At 37.0% G+C, this 26,373-nt stretch overlaps 2 protein-coding genes across 3 annotated transcripts in view; both read left to right on the top strand.

Annotated features, from left to right (window-relative positions):
* Window positions 1–5,198, top strand: part of LOC103985226 (2-alkenal reductase (NADP(+)-dependent)-like) — a 30,922-nt gene extending 25,724 nt beyond the window's left edge. The window contains exons 2-5 of one of the 2 annotated variants that reach the window (XM_065109092.1): window positions 2,239–2,416; window positions 3,811–3,950; window positions 4,378–4,460; window positions 4,688–5,198. In XM_065109092.1, coding sequence (XP_064965164.1) covers window positions 2,239–2,416; window positions 3,811–3,950; window positions 4,378–4,460; window positions 4,688–5,066 — 780 coding nt within the window. In that variant the 3' untranslated portion in view covers window positions 5,067–5,198. Of the gene's footprint in view, window positions 1–2,238; window positions 2,417–3,783; window positions 3,951–4,377; window positions 4,461–4,687 lie in introns of both variants that reach the window. The other variant, XM_009402863.2, reaches the window with a different exon arrangement.
* Window positions 5,199–5,838: 640 nt separating this feature from the next.
* LOC135611548 (cysteine synthase-like) lies at window positions 5,839–25,485 on the top strand. Its single transcript, XM_065107187.1, has 7 exons — window positions 5,839–5,892; window positions 5,959–6,315; window positions 13,227–13,336; window positions 13,420–13,477; window positions 14,117–15,349; window positions 24,509–24,589; window positions 25,284–25,485. The coding sequence occupies exons 1-5, from the start codon at window positions 5,839–5,841 to the stop codon at window positions 14,369–14,371; spliced, it is 834 nt and encodes a 277-aa protein (XP_064963259.1). The 3' UTR covers window positions 14,372–15,349; window positions 24,509–24,589; window positions 25,284–25,485.
* Window positions 25,486–26,373: the final 888 nt, after the last annotated feature.

Raw genomic sequence — 26,373 nt, 5'->3', positions numbered from 1 at the left:
CGGGAACAAATCCGAGAAGTCCAAGAGCTTGCCATAAGAAGCTCGTCGGAACTCGCCAAGTGGATCATCGCAAGTCCAGGAGTTTGTCGAAAGTCCGCCGGATGTTCGCCGGAAGTTCGTCGGAAGCTCGTCGGAAGAAGCGATTGACGCACCGGAGCAAGTTACAGTAAATGTCTTAAGAAATTCGTAGTTAGCACGATGATTAAGTTAGAAATGGGAGGTGATCCCATTAACTTAATCTTGGGGCAATTGAGCCCTTGATAGACCTAAATTGGACCAAATGGATCAGCCCATTCGGACCCAGATTTCTTGGCCAGAGGTGGCATCGCCTGGGTCGACGGTGGCACCGCCCAGGGCTCAGTCTCCGAGCTCTGCCTGGGTGGTGCAACCGCCTCTGACAGAGGTGCAATCGCCTGAGCTCGGTCTCCGAGCTCTAGCAGGAGGTGCAACCACCCCTGACAGGAGGTGGCACCACCCAGAGGCTCAGTCTTCGAGCTCTGCCAGGCGGTGCAACCGCCAGACCTCGAAATTCCGGGAGATGATAGTTTTGAGCTCGAAATTCAAATTGGGTTGGGGCCTATAAATACCCCACCCTTTCAACAATGAAAGGGCAACCCAAAGGCACCGAAAGCTTGATCTTACTATGTGATTTTAGAGCTCAAAAGTGTTGTAAAGTCTATAAGTTCTCCTCCCTCTTTTCTTCCAAGTTTTGATCTTTCAAGAGAGGAGAGAAAAGTTTGTAAGGGTTGTCTTCTAAGCCCGTCAAAAGGAGTGAAACTATAAAAGGGTGGTTAGCCTTCGCCTATTGAAGGAAGGCCTTTAGTGGACGTCGGTGAGCTCGTCGGTGGAGAAAGCCAGAAGTGGATGTAGGTCAAGATTGACCGAACCACTCTAAAATCGCGGTGCTCTCTGGTTTGCATTTACTTTGAGCATATTATCTTTACTGTAAACCTCCTCAATAGCTTACTGGCTTCTGCGCATTTACGATCATGTTTCAAAGTTCAGTATTTTCCGAATCGGTGTTTAGACGTAAATCAGTTTTATCGTACGAACATCATATTTCAATTTGCGCTTACATTCTGATTTCCATCATAACTACAAAATGCCCTTATAGATTCGCTTTAACTACATCTTGCTTGATCACAAGTTAAAGTGATTTACGAATCGGCTTTTCTACCGAAATTGCTCTTATCGTACGAACGCAGTTTTAATCGTCAAAAGTTTTCCGCTGCACTAATTCACACCCCCCCCCCCCCTCTTAGTGCTCTTGATCTTAATACTTCTGCTATGTTTAACATAAATATTAATATTTATGCATGCTCAACCAATATTTCGTAGAATTCTGAGAAAGATACTTTGGAAAGCATGTACTTCAATATTAATAGTTGAAAGTATGAGCATATCATTTATTATATTTATTAAGCATAGACATTATAAATCATATTATGAAGTTACAGTAGCATATACATATTATTTGTATTTCTGTTAGCATGGTAGTTATAATTAAATGTGTGTGTGACCTAGGCACTATATCAATTTCAAGATTGAGTATGACAAATATATTATATTGATATATGGATATATAGGATCAAGGACCTCGATCCATAACTCGTAGAGTCTCATCATTCTTTTTGGTGGTAGAATTAGGTATATCCATCGATTGATTGTTTAATTATTTGAATCTTAAAGTTTAAGTTGTATAAAAAATAATTAGTCAATTCAAATATTATAGATAATTTAATATTGATGAAAGGATGATCCAAAACATACCATAAAGCTACTCCTAAAAAAAAAATATACGATACTATTCTTTCCTAATTTATATTATTTTTACTAAAATTATACTAAGTTTATATTTATTTCTAACTTAAAAATCCTAATGTAACTTTTTTCCTATTGTTTAGTTATTTTTGGCATACCCTCGGTATAGCTTGATACAGACCGAAATTATAATTCTTGCTCTAGAGTACTACAAGCGTAAATTCCATTAGTTGCTCTCTACACTCCTGAATCATGAAGTGCAGATTTCAATTACATGTCTTAATGTAACAAAGCTTGCTTCTCAACCATGAGCCATTTTGTTTAATCAAAATTTCACACTGATATCATGAAATTCTTGTGCTCTATCAATTCAATAACGCGCAATCGAAACTCATCCTGATGCAAATTAAATTTGGTTAAGACTGTACATGGTGTGCTTTTCTCCATGTGTTCTTAACAGTAATAGTTTTTGTGCAGCCAATAAGTTCTCATGGTGTGGGCAAAGTTCTGGATTCTGGGCATCCAGATTTTAAAGTAGGTGATTATGTGTGGGGGATGACGGGTTGGGAAGAGTATAGCCTCATTACATCAACAGAGCACCTCATCAAGATCAACCACACTGATGTACCTCTTTCTTACTATATTGGTATTCTTGGTAAGTTTATATGCTTCATGATGTGCGAGTATTTCTGATATTATAGGTTTTTTACTGAATAACTGTATGTTAATCTTTCTGCGAGAGAACAATTTGGTTCTCATGGATGAGTTTATCTAGCTAGCAGCTATGTAGGCATCCCTGTTTTTATTATTTTATTTTAACTTGCAACAGCAATAAGTTGATGGTGAATGCATCGATTACTATATAATATAGTAAAAAAAAAAATAACAATTAGATGATTATTGATAACAAATTTTAATAATCAGTTAGGAACAATTTCTTATAGTTTGACTTCAAGGTTGACACCCGATATTTGATACACACAGAACAGATGAACAAGTTTCGGTGGTACAGAAAGATTTGCAGGAGGAAGAGATGGAGTTCATTTAGGGTACCCACACAAATTAATAGAGACTACTTTTCATTTACTTCATGTAGTTGGTTATGGCTGCTCTGTTTCAATAAAGGTGGTGATATTTAGCGTATTGTGAAATTTTTTATATGATGACACCTCATTGGTTTTTTCTTCTTAGAATAGTTTCATAAAAATTGTAGTACGATTAAATAAAATTAATCTTGCATTTTACATCGATAAACTTTTAGCAAGGTCTTAATTGTATATACCACAACAGGTACTCCAGTTATGTTGTCGTCCGAGTCATGATTGGCGACAAGCCTCACGTTTTGAAGGGGTACCCATAAAAAGCATGCTATGAAGCAACTTCTTTTGGAAGTGCAAAATGAGGAACTTATTCTGATAAAAGGAATTTTTATTAAGTCATTTGGTTCACAGTAGCCAAGGACATTTAGTTGCAATTGCAGCTTTATAACTTTCTTTAGTGATATTAGTTTCCACTTGAAAATAATGGGAGAAACCAATAGTTAAAGTCTTAAGATGTCAGATGTCTTTTACTTGATGCAATCATGTGGTTTTCTGAGACAAGGAAGCAGCACTTTCAAGTAAGTATAACTACAAAGCACTTCATTTGGTGCATGATGTTTAGTGTACATTAGTATTTATCAGACCATCATTCATCTTGCTTTGAAGTTCTAGAGCAAGTGTATGATGAAAAGGAGTTGCAACCTGTAAAGGAAATCCAGGGAGAGTCAAGCTCTTCTAGAGTTCAATTCTGCATCTCCAAGAATTTGGTATCTTCATGTGAGCATGGATTTTTAGATCCATATCACTTAAAACTCCAATTAAAGTGAAAGACATTGTTTAGGTTTATTATTAGGAATTTTAGACACCTAAATTCATGCACTGGAATTATAAAAAGCCTATAGAATCAGGCTGAAGGTCTAGTAAGCTTAATTACTCTGTTCATCACACTTCAATGAAAACATCTTTGCTATTCGGCCTTCAGGCATGCCAGGACTCACTGCTTATGCAGGATTCTACGAGATATGCTCCCCTAAGAAAGGTGAACATGTATTCATATCAGCAGCATCAGGTGCTGTTGGCCAACTTGTGGGGCAATTCGCGAAGCTAATGGGCTGTTATGTCGTTGGAAGTGCCGGCTCTGATGAAAAGGTATATATGACCTGGATGTTCAAGTTCTGTAACATCGCTTAGTCGACTAATCGATGGCATGCATATGCAGGTTATCAGATATCAGTCAGTCTCTTGGATGTTGCAAGTTAATTTTTCCTAAACTGCATCTAAAAAAATGCTGATGCATCAAGTTAAATTGGAATTGACATTGTTGTTCCAGACCTGAATTCGATAGAGAAAAGGCAAAATGTGGTTCAAAAGACAAACTCATGTTTTACAGAGAGATAAAAATGACAAAAAAAAAAACTAGTCTCATGAGTCATGATTTGTTAGAATGTCTGTCCGAGTGTGCCATGTTTTACTTACTGTTACATTTGGTAGAAGAGGCAAAAACATGTATTATTTGTGGTTCTCATCACTATTTCTACTAATAAACATCACCCTCTTCTTTTGCATTTTTCCTCAGGTCAATCTACTGAAAAATAAGTTGGGCTTTCATGAGGCTTTCAACTATAAGAAAGAACCAGATCTGAATAAAGCTCTGAAAAGGTTGATTTAGAATTTGTCTTTTGAAGTTCACATATATTGTCTTTTCGCATCTCTTTTCTTCGCATGTAATGCATTATTTGCCACGAGCAACACCGAAAACATGATCGATCCTGCATGTATATGGTAGTAAAGTTGTGTCTATGACTCCTAAAGCTCTATTTTAAACAGTATGTTAATTTATTCAGTCTAAAAGAACACTTTTTTTGGTTTTTTTTTTTTTGACTTAGGTGTTTCCCAGAGGGTATCGATATCTACTTTGAAAACGTAGGTGGTGCGATGCTTGATGCTGTTCTTGCCAACATGAGACTCAATGGCCGAATTGCTGTATGTGGGATGATTTCTCAGTACAACCTCGGAAAGCATGATGGTGTGCACAACCTGCTTGCCCTGATCGCCAAGTGTATCCGCATGCAAGGGTTCTTGGTATCCAACTACTACAAATGCTACAGAGAGTTTGAGGAGAAAGTAGTGCAGTACATGAAGGAAGGGAAGATTGTGTACATAGAAGACATAGCTGAAGGACTCGAGAATGCTCCTTCGGCACTCACAGGCCTTTTTGCTGGTAGAAATGTCGGCAAACAGTTAATTGTTGTCGCTCGAGAGTAACAGATTGTGAACTTTTGGGGTAGAAATAAGCAGGTAGAGTTCTTTTTGATGCCTGCAAGTGTCGAAACATTTCTTTCTCTGAAGGAAAATCCTGTCGTGTCTTTGGTGAACATATAATTACAATAAATGGAATCTGCAACTTTGTGTTCTAAGCCTTACAGAGAGCTGTCTTTGCTTGCTAAGTTGGCAGTACAGTTTAGCTGAGAAGAACAGCTGAAGCTTGAAGACAGTAAACATCTCTTCCTAAAGTTGAATATGTATTATTAGAATTATCAATTTCAGGTCCTTTTTTTTGCAGTTTGACAATGAAATAAGGAGATGTCAGAGAAGATGGCAGAAAGAATACATGCAACAAAAATTATTCCACTCAAGTATACATATTATAATTTCACCGTTTGATTAGAAAAAAGGACTCAGTTATCTATCTTTTCTAATAGTCATATAACTCGTATTATTTATTTATATATATTACATCTCATGCATCTTTTAACCTATGCTTATAATTATTCACCATGTTAAGTTTGATAAGATATCCAAAACAAACATATGCCTCCTCCAATACTACTATGTGGTCACCAACAACAACATATTATGGTATAATTCTCATTTATATTATGGTATATTAAATTTCATGCAATTTTTTTGACAAAAAAAAAAAAACATAATTCTATCCACAAAAGAATTTTCTGTCAGGTTTTTTTTTTTAAAAAAAAATATATATATATCAATTTAGATCAATCATATCCATCCTTTTAGTATAATATATTCTAAAATGACCTCTTTTGACGAGACACAAGTCATACTAAAGAGGTCTTTCCGTGGGCTGGTTTGATAAAATGATGATGACCAAAGAAGCATGAGCACAGGAGTTAGTTAATATTATAAATAACAGAAGGTAGGGGCTTTGGTAGAAAGTAACATATTTCATTTCCCAAAAAAGCCCATCTTTTCTGTTGTGTCCGCCGTCTCCGCAGTTGTGGGTGAGTTCTTCTTCCTCCTTTGGGCTCTACTTCTCCTCCCACTGAACCCATGGCGTCGCTCTCGAACACCTTCCCATCGTCCTTTTTGTTCCCAATCCCGCTCTGGTTTGTTCGCCGCTCGGCCCCAAAGATGCCCCCTGTCGATTAGGAGGAGAGGGATCGCGTATGCTTCGTCCGGCTCTCCTCGTCGCTCGCTTGTCTGCGAAGCCGTCTCCGTGAAACCGCAGACGGAGATCGAACGCCTCAACATAGCTGAAGATGTGTCTCAGGTACTCTGAAACTTGCTTTCCTTCTGAACTCTGATTCGGTGGCTTGTGGTTGGAAATTTGTTGGATGAGGAAGAAAGATGAAGTCTTGCATTGTAATTTCCGTCCTTCTGCTTATCAGAATTATTTTGACTGGGTTGACTGGCTACAGATTTTTTCGTGGCAACTTGCGATGGTTGGTTGTAAAAAATAGATCTTGCTTGATGAGAAAATGGACTATATATTTTCCCCTTTTTATTATTATTATTATTATTTTTAATCTTGTGCGTTCTATATCTGAGTGAAAGAATAGTGTTAGGACTCTAGCTTGGAGAGTCCTAATTGAGAGGGACATTCATGTAAAACTGTTAGGACTCTAGCCGGAGAGTGCTAATTGAGAGGGACATTCTGTTAGGACTCTAGCTAGGAGAGTCCTAATTGTGAGGGACATTCTATTAGGACTCTAGCTAGGAGAGTCCTAATTGAGAGAGGCATTCATGTATGAGATGTTTTCTTAGAGAAAAATTAGGAGTTGTAAGGGAATAGGAGTCTTGACTAGGAGTCCTATTAGGAGTTGGTTAGAAGTAAGAGTCTTAAGTAGGAGTCCTATTAGGAGTTAGGGTTTAGAAGCCCTATAAATAGCCATGTATTCCTTCTCTTTTTATAAGCAATAGATGAATCTTTTCTGCAGCCTTTGAGCAGCAACTTGGAGGGAGGAACCCCTATAGAGTTCCAAGGAGGCCGATCCCCTAAAGAGATCAACCCCAAGTTTAGAATCTGCAAGGGTTCTAACACCTGGTATCAGAGCAGCGTTCTTGGCGTCTCGCTGCCCTTCCACAGCCATCCATCAACCCTCCGTAACCATCCAAAGCAATTCCCACAATTGCTTAAAAGATCGTCACCGAATTCCACCATCATCTCCACCACCGCGGATCATCCTTTGATCTCCCCGTGAATTGCAACAGGTTCTGGTTTTCTACCTTACTGCTGCTGCAATTTAGTTATCCTTATTCGAAAATCCAAAAAAAAAAAAATTGTTCCTATATTGCTGCATAAACTTTTCGTCACAAAGTTATCATCTCTACGACGAAAGATACATTGCAGAATTCCAACCGCATAGCTCCATCTATTTGATCTTGCTACTGTGCTTTTTCTATCCAAATTTCTATGAAATTTTTATGACATCTTTGACACTTCCTAACAGTGGATTTCCCTTTGGTTTCATCAAAAAATTCTCAATATAAACTACTGATCTTTTATGTCCAATCTGCTGCACTTGAATTGCAGAATTCAAGCCGCATAGCACCATCTGTTTGATCTTGTTACTGTGCTTTTTTTATCCAAATTTTTACGAAATTTTTATGACATCTTTGACACTTCCTAATAGTGGATTTCCCTTTGGTTTCATCGAAAAATTCTCAATATAAACTACTGATCTTTTATGTCCAATCTGCTGCACTTGAAAATCTATGCTGCAGAAAATTTCAGCTGCATATTGTTGCCTTAACCCATCTATTTGCAATCTTTTTTGAATGAAATTTCTTATACACTTCATAGATCATCTTGACTTCCATCTAAGATTGATCTATTAAGAAATTCATCTCTAAAAATGATTTTATGTTGCTGCAAATTTTTGTCGTAACCCGTTGAAATTTCTCGATGAGAATTCTGCAATCGCAACTTGCACCAATTTCCTTACTGTTATATTGCCGAAATTTTCTTGATTAAATTAGATATCATTGCTGTCATATAAACTGTGATTTTGCTATCAATTCCCTCCTCAATTCTCTCAAGTTTTTGGTGGAAATTACGTCAAGAAACCGTTGTTTCTTCGACGACAATTCTACTCTTACAAGACAGCACATACTTGCTGCAACTTCCACGGATTTCTGTCAAACCTTTGCTACCATCTACCACAGATCCAAAACTTTCATCCACAACCCTAAAACTCTACCAAACCACACCCTCAAACTGCACCCAAAACAGCCACAAAACAAGCCTAAACCGCAGCCTACATCCACTAATCCACCAACCCTTTCGACCATCACTTCTCTCAACCTATACATGCCTTTAACCCAACAGCAAAAGAGAGATCTTAACATCATAGATTTGGAGGCATATACTATGGCATATAAGGAGGCAATCAATGCTAAATTCGAAGCTTTGGAGGCGCGAATGGAGGATAAGATTCGGACGCTCTTTACCGAACTCAGATTGGGCCGACCACTAAGCCCAAAAAAATCATATCACGGAGAGAGCTTTGCCCAATCGCACCAGGCTCGAAGAGATAAGTTCCAAGGGAGGGGAGGCTCTATGACTGAACCCAACTATCCATGCATGAGAGTGGACTTCCCTAGATGGGAAGAAGGAGACCCGATTGGTTGGATCTTGCGCGCGGAGCGATATTTTCGGTACCATAAAACCGCGGATGTATCTATGGTGAAAATTGCAGCTATACATCTTGAAGGGGATGCTATACAGTGGTTTGACTGGTTTGAACATACTTATGGAGTCCTTTCATGGCGACAATTCAAAGAAGGACTGCTGATTCACTTCAGACCAACCGATTACGAGAATATTGACGAACAACTAGCAAAGATCCGACAAACCTCCACCATTCAGGAGTACCAAACCAGGTTTGAAAGGTTATATAATCAAACTCATGATTGGTCTCAAAAACAGCTATTGAGGACCTTCATTGAGGGCTTGAAGCCGGAGATTCGAGGAGAAGTTAAAGCGCGACAACCGTATACGCTTATGGCAGCCATCTCTTTCGCACAACATCAAGAGGAGCAATTGAACCATGAAGCTCGGAGGACTAGGGTCGCTCCTCAACCAGTAATATTGAAGCCCTCAGCCCCCCCTACTATCGACCAAGTACCTACACCAAAGAGGTTAACAAGAGAAGAGCTTCGGGAGCGATATGCGAAGGGGTTATGTTGGCATTGTGACGAGCCGTGGAGCCGTGAGCATCGCTGTAGTAAAGGGAGACTTCTTATGATTGAACCAATAGAAGAAGAGGTCATTGAACATCCAGAAGAGAGCCTTGAACATGAAGAAGAAGATGCAGAAGAAGAGCCACAACCGACTGAAGTTACGGTACATGCACTAGCCAGCTACTCAAACCCGTAAACGATGAAAGTTGGAGGCCTTCTCAAACAACAACCGATCACTATTCTTATCGACACGGGCAGTTCTAATAACTTTATAAACAGTAAGGTTACTTTCCAGATGGCCTTACCTATTGAGAATTGCAGCAGGTTTGACGTTAAGGTCGTCGACGGACGGATTTTGAATTGTGATCGTAGGCGCCCGCAGGAGAAACTATTGCTGCAGGACCAAGAGATAATTGCAGATTTCTTCCTCCTCCCTCTTGATGATCATGAGGCCATACTCAGAATTAAATGGTTGATGACATTAGGTGATATTTCTTGGAATTTTATGCAACTATTTATAAAATTTTACAGTACGGAGAAACATGTGATGCTGCATGGGAAACGTGAGGGCGACGTAATGATGATTTGCACACAACAAATGGAGAAGGTTTTGCATAAAGCATGCAAGGGCTTTTTGGTACAACTTGAGCAGCAAATTAATGGAGAGCCAATAGAATTTGAAGTTCCAAACCTATTTCCTTTGCTTGCTGAATTTTCATATATATTTGACGAGCCGCACAACTACCTCTTACTCGTCGGCATGATCATTGTATAATGATTTTTCCAATCAAATCTCCAACAAATACTCAGCCATATCGGTATCCACATCTCCAGAATGATGAAATAGAAAGGATTTTAAAAGAGATGCTTGAAACAGGAGTTATTCGGCCAAGTTGCAACCTCTACTTTTCACCGGTGCTACTTGTACGCAAGAAGGACGGAACATGGCGAATATGCGTTGATTACCGAGCTCTCAATGGCATAACCATCAAGAACAAATACCTTATTCCAATAGCAGATGAATTGCTAGATGAAAGGGAGCACAAATCTTCACAAAGCTGGACCTTCGATCCGGGTATTATCAAATACGAGTGTATGAAGAAGTCATACCGAAAATCGCCTTTCGAACACACAACGGTCACCACGAATTTTTACTTTCTTCAACAAAAGGTGAAATATCTTGGGCATATCATATCAGAGGAAGGTGTGACAGTGGACCCCTTCAAAATTGAAGCAATGCAAAACTGGCCTACCCCGAGGAACATAAAATTGCTACATGGCTTTTTGGGTTTAATAGGCTACTACCGTAAGTTCGTGAAAAACTATGGAAAGATCAGTGCACCACTTACTTCCTTACTGGAAAAAGATGTCTTCCAATGGTCGGACAGAGTCTCCATTGCCTTCGATAAACTTAAGGCAGCCATAACGATGACGCCGGTGCTAGCGCTACCATATTTCAATCGACCCTTCATCATTAAGGCCGATGCATCTGGAGACAGAATGAGAGACATTCTCATGCAAGATGGTCGACCACTCACATACATTAGCAAGACATTGTCTCCCCCCTATCAAAACATGTTAACATATGATAAGGAGATGCTCGCCATTATGCATGCAGCAACGAGGTGGAGATCGTACTTGATCAGGCAATACTTTCAAATCAAGACCGACCATAAAAGCCTAAAATATCTCTTGGAGCAGAAGATATTTTCCCCCGAACAACAAAAATGGGTAATAAAACTTCTTGGATTTGATTATGAAATAACTTACAAAAGGTGGAAAGAGAATGTTGTTGCAGATGCGCTTTCGCGGCTACCTGAGCAAGCTGAATTTTCGGTCGTTTTACTTTCAACCAGCGACTTCCTTGAGGATATTAAGATGGAATGACAGGAAGATTCGGAGACCAGTAAGATACAAAAAAAATTAGAGGAAGCACCAAGCTCCATGGCTCATTACAATCGGAACTCAAAAGAATTATGCTATAAGGGATGCATTGTGCTTGTGACAAATTCTACTTGCAACTTCAAAAGCAGATTTTGGACAAAGTTATTCCATATGCAGGGTACTAAATTGAAAAGGAGTACGACATATTACCCACAAACCAACAGCCAGATGGAAGTTTTAAATAGGTGCTTGGAGATAGCCCAAAGCCACCCACCAAATATGACTACCCAAAGAGAACTCCAGACCCAGCCAAGTGCCATTATTGATCGATGGATCGTAACTCGACGACGACGACCCACTAATGAAGTGCTAATACAGTGGGCGAACCTACCAATAGAAGATGCCACTTGGGAGAACTATGATGACTTGAAGATCAAATTCCCAAAATTCAAGAATCATCAGCCTCGAGGACAAGGCTGATTTGAAGAGGGCGGGTCTGTTAGGACTCTAGCTTGGAGAGTCCTAATTGAGAGGGACATTCATGTAAAACTGTTAGGACTCTAGCTGGAGAGTCCTAATTGAGAGGGACATTCTGTTAGGACTCTAGCTAGGAGAGTCCTAATTGTGAGGGACATTCTATTAGGACTCTAGCTAGGAGAGTCCTAATTGAGAGGGGCATTCATGTATGAGATGTTTTCTTAGAGAAGAATTAGGAGTTGTAAGGGAATAAGAGTCTTGACTAGGAGTCCTATTAGGAGTTGGTTAGAAGTAAGAGTCTTAAGTAGGAGTCCTATTAGGAGTTAGGGTTTAGAAGCCCTATAAATAGCCATGTATTCCTTCTCTTTTCATAACCAATAGATGAATCTTTTCTGCAGCCTTTGAGCAGCAACTTGGAGGGAGGAACCCCTATAGAGTTCCAAGGAGGCCGATCCCCTAAAGAGATCAACCCCAAGTTTAGAATCTGCAAGGGTTCTAACAAATAGTCGTTCTAATGCTTATATTATACCTTATGAAGATTGATTGCCTTTATTGAGATGAATCTTGTCTCACATTACTTGTTTGTTGAAGAATTTAATGAGCTTCCCTATCGAACAAGATTTCTTGGTAATGAAATTTGTTTTTTTTAAGAATCTTAGGTGTTGAGTTTCTGACAGTTGAGACTACAATATCAAGTATGATTGGAGTAGGAGATTAACGCAAAAATTGTTTTAAGAATCTTAGGTGTTGAGTTTCTGACAGTTGGGACTGCAATCTCAACTATGATTGGAGTAGGAGATTAACGCAAAAATTGTTTTAAGAATCTTAGGTGTTGAGTTTCTGACAGTTGAGACTGCAATTATGATTGGAGTAGGAGATTGACGCACAAATTCAATTTGCTGGTTCTTCGGAGAAGTTAACCAGATCTATCTATTATTAAAAAGTTCGGTCATGTTAACTAAATTATTCAACTAGTCTCTGTGGCCAGAAAATATGACCATTTAGCATGTTTCTGAGAATTTCTGTAATAATATATAATGCGGATTAGGTTATTGGCACTTTTTCCATGTGCTAATTGATGAAGAAACAAGAATCATGTGAGTAATTGGAATTTGCAGACTACCAAAGCTACTCTAGATGGAGCTTCATCAAGTTAAAACAGGGTCCAACGGCTATTTTGGCATAAGATAATCTCCTTGTAAATAGGGCTTTGGGATCCTTTTTGTGACTTGGCCATGGTGATTGAACCTAAATAAGAAGGGAAAGTCTTTTGAGAAGAAACAAGAATCATGTTAGTTTAGTTAATAGTAGTCCCTAGATGTTAGCTCGTTGGAGGCTTCTTCTCCACCTCGGGGGAGCACTCATTAGAGGTATCACTTCTCATATTTACAAAAGGGACTTCTTTTTACCAGTTCAAACAAGGAGATCCAGTCAGCCAAAAATGAAGGTGACTTGAGAGAGTTTTTACATATGCATATTTTCTATACTTTTTGAGGTGATGCTGTTTTGACCACATCGTTATGCTTTTATTTTAACAGTGTGATGTCACATTGCATTATATCTCAATCCATGAATTTATGATTTAATGCTCCCATAGACATTAACTGTTTTAAGTTGTGTTTGGTTGCTTTCTTACAGCTTATAGGGAAGACACCAATGGTATATCTAAACAATATTGTAAAGGGGTGTGTTGCAAACATCGCTGCCAAACTTGAGATTATGGAACCTTGTTGTAGTGTTAAGGATAGGTACATTGTTCATTGTTTATTCTTATATTTTTCCGAGAAAATGTCTAAATATCTATGATGCTAATTTTTCAATTCATCTTCAGAATAGGGTATAGTATGATAGCCGATGCAGAGCAAAGGGGGGTTATAACTCCTGGGGAGGTAATTGGCTTTTTGTTCTTCTTTTCTTTGCTTGCTTGCATATTTTTTTCCTTGAGCTAGTACTTATTTGCAGAGTGAAGGAGCAGAATAAGGTGCAGTAAAAATGAGCAGGCTCTGATACAAGAGATTTTCCCATGGATTGATTGGTATAGGAACTTAAGGTTATTTGTAGAAAATTAGAGAAAAGTCCAATTCACCTGTAATTGCCTTTAATAGGAGTTGAACATGAAAAGGGTTGCAAAAACTAATTCAAATTTGCAGTATTTTTGGACAAGTCTTGATGGACTTCTTTCCACCAGGTCCTTCAACTGGCATTTATAATAGATAGAATAGTCAAGTAAATCATTTAACAGAATAGTTATGGAATTAACACTAGCAATGAAGGAACTAACTACAGAAATTTCATTGCTGAAAATTGGATATGGCCTGGTATCCTGCAAAATTGTGCTGGATTAATTTTAGTTGCTGTAGATTTAAATGAATCTTCACCAGATACTTTATTTACCTTAGTTTTTTGGATACTCCAGTTTTTTCTGTTTCCTTGCCTTTTTCTCATGTTTAAACTTTTTGTTAGAGGACCTTATTTTAGTCAATCTTGTAAATCTGCCTCTTCAATGTCATTCCATTGTTTGCAAGCAGCGACAGCGGCGAGCAGCGGCAGCGGGATTAGGAGCGGTGAGCAGCGGGAGGCGCGAGCGGCGACAGAGGCAGCGTTTGCGAGTAGCGACAGTGGCGATAGGAGCGATGAGCAGCGGGAGGCGCGAGTGGCGACAGAGGCAGCGTTTGCGAGCAGCGACAGCGGCGAGCGGCGACAACGGCAGCGTTTGCAAGCAGCGACAGCGGCGAGCAGCGAGATCAGGATCGGGATCGGGAGTGGCAGCGGCAGCGGATTAGGGTTGGGTAAGGGTTATATCGGTTTAGTTGGTTCGATTGAACCAACTAACCAACCGAACCAGACCTAAAATCTTGGTTCGGTCGCCTTGGTTTACCCAGGCGCTCGCCTGAAGCGCCCAGCGCCCGAGCTCGGGCGAGCGCCTAGGCGGCGCCTGTTTGAAGCGTGCCGCCTGGGAGATTAGCGAGGCGCTCGGGCCTCGCCTCGCCTCGCCCGAGCGCCTAGGCGAGCGCCCGAGCGCCTTTTTCAATCACTGACCCTCCTGTCAGATTTTCTTCGATTCAAGGAAAAGAGAGGAAAGGAAGAGAGATTACTACTAAATTGAAGTTAAATTAGCTGCATAAAGTAACAGTTGAGTATTTAATCACGAGATCTAGCCTTACCAGCATCTACTTTTATTGTGTTCTGAGACAATCTAATCTCGTCACCCCATACAATTCTATTAAAGGAGAGCTCTGAAATTCATCAAATACTACTCCGATTATATGCTCAATTTGCCTTATATGACAACTATAGAACGACTCAGATACAAAGACTCAAAATTTGTCAGATATCAACTATACCAAGCTAGATCTAGGAATCACTTCATATCAGTCATCAATAGTAAAAAGGAATTTGTCATTCCAGATGTTGCTGTTGAAATTGGTTTCCTGTTGTTATAGTAGTTAATTATTAGTTATAGTAAGTTAGGTTTAATATTTTAACTCACAATTTGACCTAGAGAAAACAAATCCTTCCTATTCAAGCTGTTGAACTATTCTTGACTTTCTCTGGTGATGGCCAAATACAGAAACTATATTTGATGAATTTCAGAAAGGTTAACTTTAGATAAACATAGGCTTAAAGATTTAGGCAGCTAATAAGCTCATTGGCCATGTGTGTAGTGTTTTTCTTAATCATTTGTGCTTATTTTACAACAGATATCAAGTGATGAAGCTGTTGAAACTGCAAAACAGTTAGCTCTCCAAGAAGGATTGCTGGTATGCATAGTTTTTGTTTGATAAGTTTGATTCAGGTTCTTGATGTACTACATTGTTTATTTTTATTGCATGTTCATGACCATTCTAATAAACATTTTGATTATCCTACCATGGAGGCATATCACTGGTATCTCATGTCATAGTTTCATGGTGTTTTCTTGCTGGTAAACTTACTGAAGAATGAGCCAATAGTTATTGAAAAGTTGTGATTGATTCAGTTGATGCTTTAGGCATGTTGAATCTTTACCTTCCATTATGCTTGCAGATCTTGTAAAATTTCTTGCTGACTATGTGACATATTCCTACTTGATAATTGTGATTTTAAACAAGGATTTAAAAACCAAACAACTGGGCCGTACCAACCAGTATTCATAGGTACGATCAAGTTTCAGCATCTGTACCAAATAATTTTGTGCTGTCAGGACTGGATAATTTTGTGCTCTCATTTATAGTTATCATAACTGGATCAAAAAGTGACCTGTTCAAGCCTTGGGTTATTGGGCCACTGATCAGATCGGTGGGTCAACTGGTTAAACCTCACGTTTAATTAAAAAACATTTTAAAATTATAAATAATAAAAATATAAAAATTTATTTTTTCTAAAAAATGATTTTATACAAATAAAAATAAAACTTCAGTTGCATTAAGAATGACAAAAATGATAGCATCAATAAACATTTAAACATAAATGTTTATCCATAGCATATAACAAAATATAGTGTAGAACCAGTCAAGGTATACAATTTCGAATAATACTGCTTGGTACGGGCGGTATGTACCGGTCCGTTAGTTGATCGGTGCACGGACCGTCCGTTACCGGATGGAACGATATATATATATATATATATATATATATATATATATATATATATATATATATATACCGAGCGGTATACCGCTTGGTATACAATATCGTACCGTACCGAGCGATCGTCGAAACTCCGGTACGGTACGAAATTGCGAACCTTGAAACCAGTTGTTGATGAAGGATATGACATAACCTTTCTTTTACAAAATATGAAATATTGTTTATTATTATGGCACAACTATTTGAGTAACAACTAAAATTAATATTATTCATCCAGGATAGGTTTCACTAAGATTAACAAAAAAGACGAGAGCAATCAATTATTAAAACATGTATGCATGATGAAAGAACATTAAGATGGATGCTAAGCAAAATTGAAGGTAAGGCTAAACCTAATTTATTTCTAATGTTAACATTAATTTTATGATTGACATAAATACCCTCTTAAATAAATAATAAAAAATTTATGTCAAGGGTATTAAGTAATCTCCCATTGGATTACAAAACCAATTCAATTTTATGTAACCTGCCTGCTTCCTGCGAGTTATCAATTGGTTCATTCTAGTTTTTTTAATACATCCGATCCAATAGGTGAATCAGACTGGTTAATTGTCCGATTCATGGTTTTTCTGGTTTGACCACCTTGTTCAATTTGTTTATGATAACTGTGGTTTGATTCGAGACCAAGCTTACCATCTAGTATGATTACCATATCAAGGTACTATTGTTAGTACCTCTATCATTTTTTTTGACAACCTTTGACAACTTCTTGGATGATTACCATATCAGGGTGCTTTCATCAGTACATGTATCATTTTCTTTTTACAACCTTTGATGGCTATCTTTTTTGTTTTACTCTTTTGCTACTCTCTCTATCTCCCCCATGATTTCTAAGTTTCTTCACACCTCTCTGTTACCCTCACGACCTTTTTGTTGCTAATGCACTTCTTCCTCCACCTCTGGTACTTGTCGGCCTCATCCCCTTTCTCCTCTACTTTTTCTCGTCCTTTTTTTCCTTCTTCATTAGTCCTCTTCTCCCCTCTTGCCTCCCCTACTCTTGGTTTAGAGTAATATCAATTAGTGTTGAGCACAGTTATCATAATCGGACCGTACCAGGTGGTCAGACCAGAAAAATTGGAAACCAAAACATTTATCAATCCGATTCACATCAAATGTGTTGAAAAACCTAAATGAACCAATTGACCCAGTTGGTTTTTAGATAACCCGTGTGAACCGATTGGGTCACATAAGACCATTCCAGTTTTGTAATATAGTGGAAGAGTGCTCAAATACCCTTGACTTATATCTTTTTATTATTTACTTAAGAGTGTATTTATGTCAATAATAAAATTAAGGTTAATGTTAGAAATAAAATATAAATTTAGTATAATTTAGCAAATACAATTGATAATTTAGTAAAAAATAATTTTATATAAATGAAAGTAAAACATCAATTGTATTTATAATGACAAAAATAATAATATCAAGTTGATTTAGTATAATTTTAGCAAAAATAATCTTAATTAGGAAAGAATAGTGACACATCTTTTTTAGGCTTTAAGAAGTAGCTTTATGGTATATTTCGAATCGTCCTTCCGTTGATATTGAATTATCTACAAAGAAATGATTTGAATAGTTAGATTATTTGTTAAACAACTTAAACTTTAAGGTTCAAATGAATCAAGTAATCGATCAACAGATATACCTAGTTCAACCATAAAAAAAAGGGACTCAACGGGCGGTGGATCAAAGTCCTTGATCTTATATATCTGTATATCAATTTTATATTTTTGTCGAACCCAATCCTGAAATGGATCCCATGATATAGTATATTGATACACCGTATGCAATTGGTTTAGCAATATGGGATACACCGTATCCCATGATCTTTAGCAATGTGGTGATGATTGTAGTTTGATTATCGTGAACCACACGTGTCCGAGACGGCTCCTGAGGCAAGTACGATTGTGGGATGTATTGGTGCGGATGTTGGAGAATGCTGGAACTCCTACTTTTGCCACTGATCTATTGCTCTGTATCATAAGATCGATCACCGTACTGCTCCTCGAAGAAGAATGACCAACTATGACCGTATTGCTATTGGTTGCAAGATTCTCCATAATACGACGGTTGTGAATATGACGAGCGTCGCTCTGTGCCTATGTCGTGTAGGCTCTATCGCATCTGCTTAAAATCATCTACTGCCTTCCCTTTCCTCTTCTATATATAAACTTGATCAGTACTTCATTGAACTCCATGATCTGAATCTTAGGTGGCATGCATAAAATATTGCTCTTTGGTCCATACACCACCCTCAAACTATGTAGATGGGGTCAGCAACTCCCCAACGTTGTAGTCATCATCGGTTGAGGCACTGCTGTCCACTTCATTACTATGTATTCAGACCGAGCGGGTTGATGAATACTATAGAAAAGGTGTTTCGTCGTTTGATTCGATTCTTTCCAACGGTGAGATTGATGTTATCGTGCTAGCCTTTGCCTTTGCACATTGGGCGAATGACTGTGACGGTTGGGGGTCTCTAGTTTCTCGAGTAGTTTGACTCAATGTTGTCCGACTCTTTCCATCATGTTCTAACCGAGGGCGATATTCCTCTTGCTGGGGATGTGCTTCATCTTCTTCTATTGCCTTAGTAATAAAACATGAAGAACGTGGAGGATCTTTCGCATCTTCAAGTTGAGGATCCTCTTGGTTCTTCAATGCTTTGACCCACTCTAACATTAACTGTGAATCTTTGTTGTAGCATTGGAGGTTGATGGGATCGATCCTTGGTTCCTCTAGCTCCTTACCCAGCTTGGCACACCACAAGTTTAGCCGCATATTTTAGTGGACATATAATAGTTTCTCCAACCATCTATATGATAGTCTGTTGCGGACCTTCGTGTGAATCAATGCGAACCTTGACCAACTACGTTTGCAACCATTCGATGTTGTCGTATACGAAAGCACACAAACAACAACCTTAAATTTGGTTTGTCTCCTTTAAATTGTAGCCACCACTCGACTGCAAAAAAAATATAAATAGGACTTTATTAGCATAACAAATACAACAGTAATAACAAAGCCATAAGTTCTAACTATTTGTGGTTGGCTACATGGATCTTTTGTTGCCATTTAGATTTGTAAAAAGCCATATGTTTAGTTAAGTTCAGAGTACTTAAATATTTATTTATTATTTCTATTTAAGTCTTTTTATGTCTTCCTCTATCTCTCCTCATATCACTAACATTAATTATTTTATATCTTTTGACTATCGTATTCGGAGGTCTCCTCAGCACATGCCTATACCATCTTAAATGATTATCTCTTATCTTGTCTTATCTTCTATTGAAGCGATACCTAGTTGTTCATGAATAAAAGTTTTTTTTTTTCTATCTTACCTAGTAACTTCACACATCCATCTCAACATTCTCATTTCAACAATACAATTTTTTTGTATATATATTTTTTTAATGAACTCAACACTCAGATCCATAAAGTGTTGTTGGTTTTATAATTGTCTTATAAATTTTTTCTTTTAATCTTAAAGGTATTCGATGATCACACAAAACTCTTGACGCCCGTCGCTATTTTTCCAATCCTGTTTTTATTTTATAAATAATATCTTCATCGATCTTTCCATCTTATTAAATAATTGATCCAAGATACTTAAAACTTTTACTTAAAAGAACTTCTTGTCCATCTAATATAACTATATTCTCTTATCTATTTTTAGACTCACTAAAATTATATTTTATATATTCATTCTTAGTTCTACTTAATCTAAAACCTTTAGTTTTTAAGGCTTGCCTCCATAGCTCAAGTTTATAATTAATTTCACTTAGGCTCACATCAACTAAGACAATATTATCAGCAAATAACATACACCAATGAGGTTTATTAAGTAAATGACTAGTAAGTTTATCTATTATTAATATGAAAAGGTAGAGATTTAATGTGGATCCTTGGTGTAATTCTATGCTAATAGAAAACTCACTAGACACACTCCTTATATTTTTAGTATAACAAATAATTAATCTCAAATATAGTTTATAATCAACATGTGTAACTTTCCCTTATCAAGATCTATATAGTAACGTCACGATATAGGCTACGTCATTGGAGAGTGAACTGATTGTTTCTCAGAATAATCGGCCCTTCATAGTAACATTGATAGTATTTGGCAAGAATTAATATGTAACATTTCTTAGTGCCGATAATAAATCTGATCGCGTTCCGAGACTATACTGAAATTGAATGGTCGGATTTAGATAATATGCTACAAGACAAATAATTTCATTAGTAAGAATTTTTTAAATATTAAAAAATAATTAAATTACACCAAATATGAATTTACATGCATTATGGATATCTTGCTCCATATGAACTTCGGTCCAGGGATTAATGATCTGTAAGTATTGCTCAGCCTTAAAATCATCTATAAATGTTTTATTGATTTCCTCTCTTGTCGTAATAAGCATTTGTCTAAGATAAGGCATTTGGGGGCACTTGTCCATATTGACCTTACGGAGGACAATATAAAGTGGTTCCACTCTTATTATAATTTCATTCACGGTGTCCCAAAATCTAGCAAAAAGAATAGTCTTTTTCACCTTTTTTCCAATGTTCAATCTCGAATACTTGGAATTGGACCATTCCTGTAAGGTGACCATTGCCTTGAGATATTCTCTCTTTTACTGTATTGACTTTAAGGCAATGAAATTTGTAGCAAACTGAGTGACTTCGTGTCGGAGTATCTCATCATTTGTATACTTTTGCAATTTGCATTAAAGAATGGACTTAATGATGATTATATATAAACTTTGTGATCGACTGTAACCAAGCTGCACACTTGCTGACTGATAGTAGCTCGCTACTATCCTTTAGCATTATATCCATGCAATAAGCTACATTTAGAGTCGAAAATAATATTTTTCTTTTCTTTATCAATTGTAAATCGGCCTACTTAAAATTGGCATCATTGTCAATGACTATCTGGATAATATACTATGGTTTAATCTCTTCTATCATAGCGTCCATTAGGTTTTTAGTACAGTTTGCATCTTGAATATTGTCGGAAACATTAACTAATAAATGAAAAACCACCCGTTTGTTGCAATACTCAAGAAAATTGATGATATTCATTCTTGTTGGTCTTGTCCAATTGTCACATGTTAGTGTCACCTCATATTTGTCTTATTGGCACTTGAAGAATTTGATCCAATTGTTTAATTTTGTCATATTTTTATTTAAATACACGTCGTAGATCGCCTTCAATGTTGGAAGTTAATACCCAAAGCAACCTTTTGAATAGAGGAGACTATGCTTTGAAAATATGGACCTTGGGCTGTGTTTATCATAATCCTATGGAAGTTGGACCATTTAGTTATTGCCTTTCTAATATCCCACTTCTTCTTTTTTTGTATATGTATCGTCAATCCATGTCTACTTTGTTGTTTGTGGACGATAGGTTTGCGGATCAATATCAATAATATCTGGTGCTGACCTCCTACCAAGTCTTTTGATAAATCCACGGATTCTACCTTGTCTCATCCTTTACCAATCCGGCTCAACTGAGGAAGGGCAGTTGACTGCCTCATTCTAGCCGACCTTTGGAATCCCTATGGCGTAGACCGACTACCACTATCATGTTTTCATTGTGAGTCAGCTCATTGATGCCACATTGTTTCCTCGTATATATACCGATGCTCTGGTGATACATGAATGTCAGCTCTGAGATCCGGGTCGATATCAACCCTCATATTCATCATAAATCAGTTTATGCATAGCCCTAATGTATTCTTCCTCATCTTTTGTCTTCTTTTAAATTGTATCTTCCTTTGCTTGTTGTAAATTGTCTTAAAATGATTTACGAACCTCCGTCGGAACCTTCTTTTTGCAACATCAGGATACCCGTCGACCAAATACATCTTCACTTGGGTGATTCCTCTACCCTTGCCGATGTAGCTACAATAAATGCACTACCAATGATGATGATTCCCGTCTATCTTTTGGGTATGATCCCTAGCGACATCATGTGTTTGTTCCTTTGATGCTATATTTCTATCAAGATTGAATCAAATAAATAAGCTACGATTAGTCCTTATTTGAAATAACAAGATGTGATTATATATAATAAATCATACTTTGCCACTATAAACATGTCAATCAACCTATTCGGCATTAAATACATAGAATTGACTCTCTATAGGTCAAATTATGATGAATTCACAATTAAAAACACTAATTACTCACTAATTAGCCCTCTTTTACCACAATAAACATGTCAAACACTAATAATTATTAAATACATAAAATTGTCCCAATAAAAGGGTTAAATAATGATAAATTTATCACTAAATATACTAATTACAGCATTATAAAACTTAATTAAATACTAATTAACCTTATTTTACCACTATAAATATATCAAATATCCTAAGAGGCATTAAATACGTAAATTTGATCCAATATAGATCAAATTTTATTGAAATCATCATTAAATATACTAATTCCACCATTAATATAGTTAATTACTCCTTAATTATTCCACTTTCACCACTATAAACATGTCAAACATTCTAACAGACATTAAAGACATTTAATTGACCCAATATGAATCAAATTTCGATTAAATGTATTGAAAATTATAGTAATCACAGCATTAACATAGTTAATTACTCCTTTTTCACTACTATAAACATGTTAAACATCCTAATAGGTATTAGAGACATTGAATTGATTCAATATGGGTTAAATTTCGATTAAATCATCATTAAAATCACTAATCACAACATTAAAATAACTTAATTAAAATCTAATTAAACCCATTATACCATCATAAACATGTAAATCACCTTAATATGCATGAAATACAAAAATCTAACTCATTAAGTGTCTAATTTAAAAAAAAAATCAGTATTAAACACACTAATCGCAACATTAAATGCTTTAATTACTCCCTAATTAGCACTATTCCACCATCATAAACACCTTAAACTACATATTAGACATTGAGAACATATAATATGCTTAATCATCTCATAAATCATCAAAAATCTAGAAAAAAATACATATATTTCATTAGAGAGTTCTTCCTCGAACTTAGGTGTTAATCGTCCCTAATTAACCTCCCAAGCTTGATCCAATCCACATATCATAGCTTTGTAGATTTCAAAAGAGTGCAAATGAGAATATGAGAGAAATATATGAGTGAGAAAGTAATTGAGAGAGTAGACGAGTTACAAAGAGTGAAAGGGGAGAGAATGAGGGGGTAGAAAGGGTTTAAAAACTCTTAGATCTGGTTCAAATGGTCAAATGGACCGTTTGAATTCAACAAATCCCAGCCATTGATTGGTATCGGTCAAAATCCGATTGTTACTGATAGGTACTGGTCAGTAACAGTCGGATTTCGATCGTTCCAACTGATATAGGCCCCATATCAGGTGATATGGGGTCCCCTGTTATGAACCGCCTGATACAGGGTGGTTCGCGTGCCAGTCTTCTGTCCGACTGATACATACCTCACGATATAGGTCAGCATAGTGAACCATGAGCTTAATACATCTGCATCATCATCAAAGTGTTTGGTGTTGATATATGCTTATAAGTGTTCTGTGATGGAAGGACTTTCTAAAATCACTAATTATTACTCTTTAAAGGTCCTATCTAAATAGGACATTTAGATCTTTCGAAAGCATTCATCGCTATGGAGCTCTACCAAAGTAATGCATATCAAAACTAATAATAGAAAATAAGAATATGACTAAAATAGGACTCCAGTGAAGAAAATTCATCCAAATTACCAAAAAGACATTTATAATTAAACCCATGTTCCTTAGCATCTAGTTTCAATCTTGAAATCACATTTACTCCTACATCATGAGGTCCATTTACTGTTAAAAAGATTCTCATCCTTTCCAATAAAAAACGAGAAATAAATATCCAAACCACAGCTACCAATACTGCTGCTTTGTGAAAAAGATATACTGGATGTACCATCTTGGCTATCAGGTGTTAAAAAGTTGAAGGAGTGCATTGCAGCACAAATATATGAATACAGAGTTGAAAGTGGTGACAGTCATAGTTGATTTGGATTTTAATTATCTTAATTTATGTTAACTTTTTTTTACTAAACAAATATGTGCACTATGTGCTGCTAGAAATGTTAGATGAGATCTAGCCAGTTCCAAACTTTGGGATGCTTCCTCTTACAATAAGTTTCTATAATATCCAATATGACCTTATTTTCATATCAGTGTGGGTTCTCTAGAGTCTAGAGTCATTTAATCAACAAGGTGTCTTGCAGTTGGTGTCTAAGCAATGCTTGTTAATATCTGATGTTTCTTGTGCAGGTTGGTATTTCTTCAGGAGCAGCAGCAGCTGCTGCCATGAAAGTTGCAAGGAGACCAGAAAATGCTGGGAAACTTATAGCGGTATGTCAAATTTTGTTTGTCTGTTCATTCTATATGATGTTCTTATAGTTGAATGTGGACAAGGAAACACTGTTCATGACTATGGAACCACGAGAATATTTACAAATCCCAAAGCAAAATAACTCCCTAATGGAAGAGAAATACTTGTAACATTTCTTTCAAAATTGTTTTCAAGTATCTCTTGATCAAGGTTATAAAGTACATAATTAATGTGCTCGTGTGGGTACAAACACCTAGTTCTACAGTAGTGCTTAGAGAAATTTGGCGATATTATCCAGTACGTTGTTTAAGTTTGGCTTCTTTTTAAATTGCATCTAGAAGCTCAGAGGGATGATCCGAGATCTAAATTTTTTTATATCCACATGTTACCAGAAACATGCTTTAGATACCAAGACATCATGTGATTCGGTCTGTTGTGCGAATTTGTGTGAAGTTTGCACATGTATTTATGCAGTATTTGTTATAACGTGGTTTTGTTTATGCATAAATGTTCTGACGTAAATTTTAGGCATACTTGCATATCTCTTCTTATAAAGTTCAGTACATTTTTGTTTCTGTACCTGCTTCCATTCCTTTGATCTGATTCTGGGCTCAAAACCAAACTAAATTGACTTTTCATTATATCACATAAATATGTCAAATATTTTTTTATCTATTTCATCAAAATATTATAACCACCTTGTTTTCTGTTTAGGTTGTATTCCCAAGCTTTGGTGAGAGGTACCTTTCCTCTGTCCTTTTCCAGTCGATACGAGATGAATGCGAGAAGATGCAACCAGAGCCCTGAAGTAAATTTCTATGGTTTGTATCTTGGATATTCATATTAATTCAAACATTAATTGGAGTGCAAGACACAAGATTCTAATTAAGAAATAAAGTACTTGCACTACCATCAATCTTAATTGCATTGGCTATTGCAACAACAGAAACAAGTTGAGAAGCTTTTACTTGTAACCATGAGTTATTTTCCATACAATCATGGCATAAAATAGAGCATTTGGGTCTATGAGCTGAGCAAGAATTATGTTTACCTTTGAGTTGAGACAACATGGACAATGTGGATTTCTTGCAGCACAGCCATCATGGAAGCTGCTGCTTCTCTAAATGTGTGGGTATTGTTACATCTAACCCTATCTTGCATTGTGGAGCTTCATGCACTTGTTTAAGCAGCATTCATCAAACTCAGAACAAGGTGACACTGCGATGTCTCATATAAGTTATATCATCATACTTAGGTTGTCTTTGTTTTACCTTGTTAATTTGAGTCCTGTTATCTATGAGCTTGAAAAAACTCATGGAAAACTGTCTCTGGCAAAGCTTATGACTGAATGATGTGTCATTTATAATCCTGTATCCAATTAATCTTTTTCTCCCCAATATATTCAAGCAATATATGCAGCCATTGGCCCCATCTAAGTTTTCTGTTCCCTCTGAGTTGTCCAAGTCTTTCTATCTTGCGCGGTCTGAAATTTCAATTTCAGATTTATACCGGTCATTGATCAGATCGGACAAACAAACGTATCGACATATTTGATGACACTGAGGAGGATAGGAAAAGAAAGAGGAGCCAGACGAAGAGGAATGAACTACGGTGGGAAGAAGCCTCGGACAAAAGCATGCAAGGAAAACCTTTGTCCGTATGTTAGTTCATGTCCGGATCGATAAATATCGTGAAAGTTGGTGGTCAATGTACCAATAGCCTAACATACATGACACATGCCGACATGCAACCTAACAGATCTCTCTCTCTCTCTCTCTCTCTCTCTCTCTCCTTTAGCCTAACA

The sequence above is a fragment of the Musa acuminata genome, chromosome BXJ2-5 (assembly GCF_036884655.1).
Source record: "Musa acuminata AAA Group cultivar baxijiao chromosome BXJ2-5, Cavendish_Baxijiao_AAA, whole genome shotgun sequence".
In the NCBI taxonomy this organism is placed as follows: domain Eukaryota; kingdom Viridiplantae; phylum Streptophyta; class Magnoliopsida; order Zingiberales; family Musaceae; genus Musa; species Musa acuminata.
This window is presented reverse-complemented; position numbering and strand designations above follow the sequence as displayed.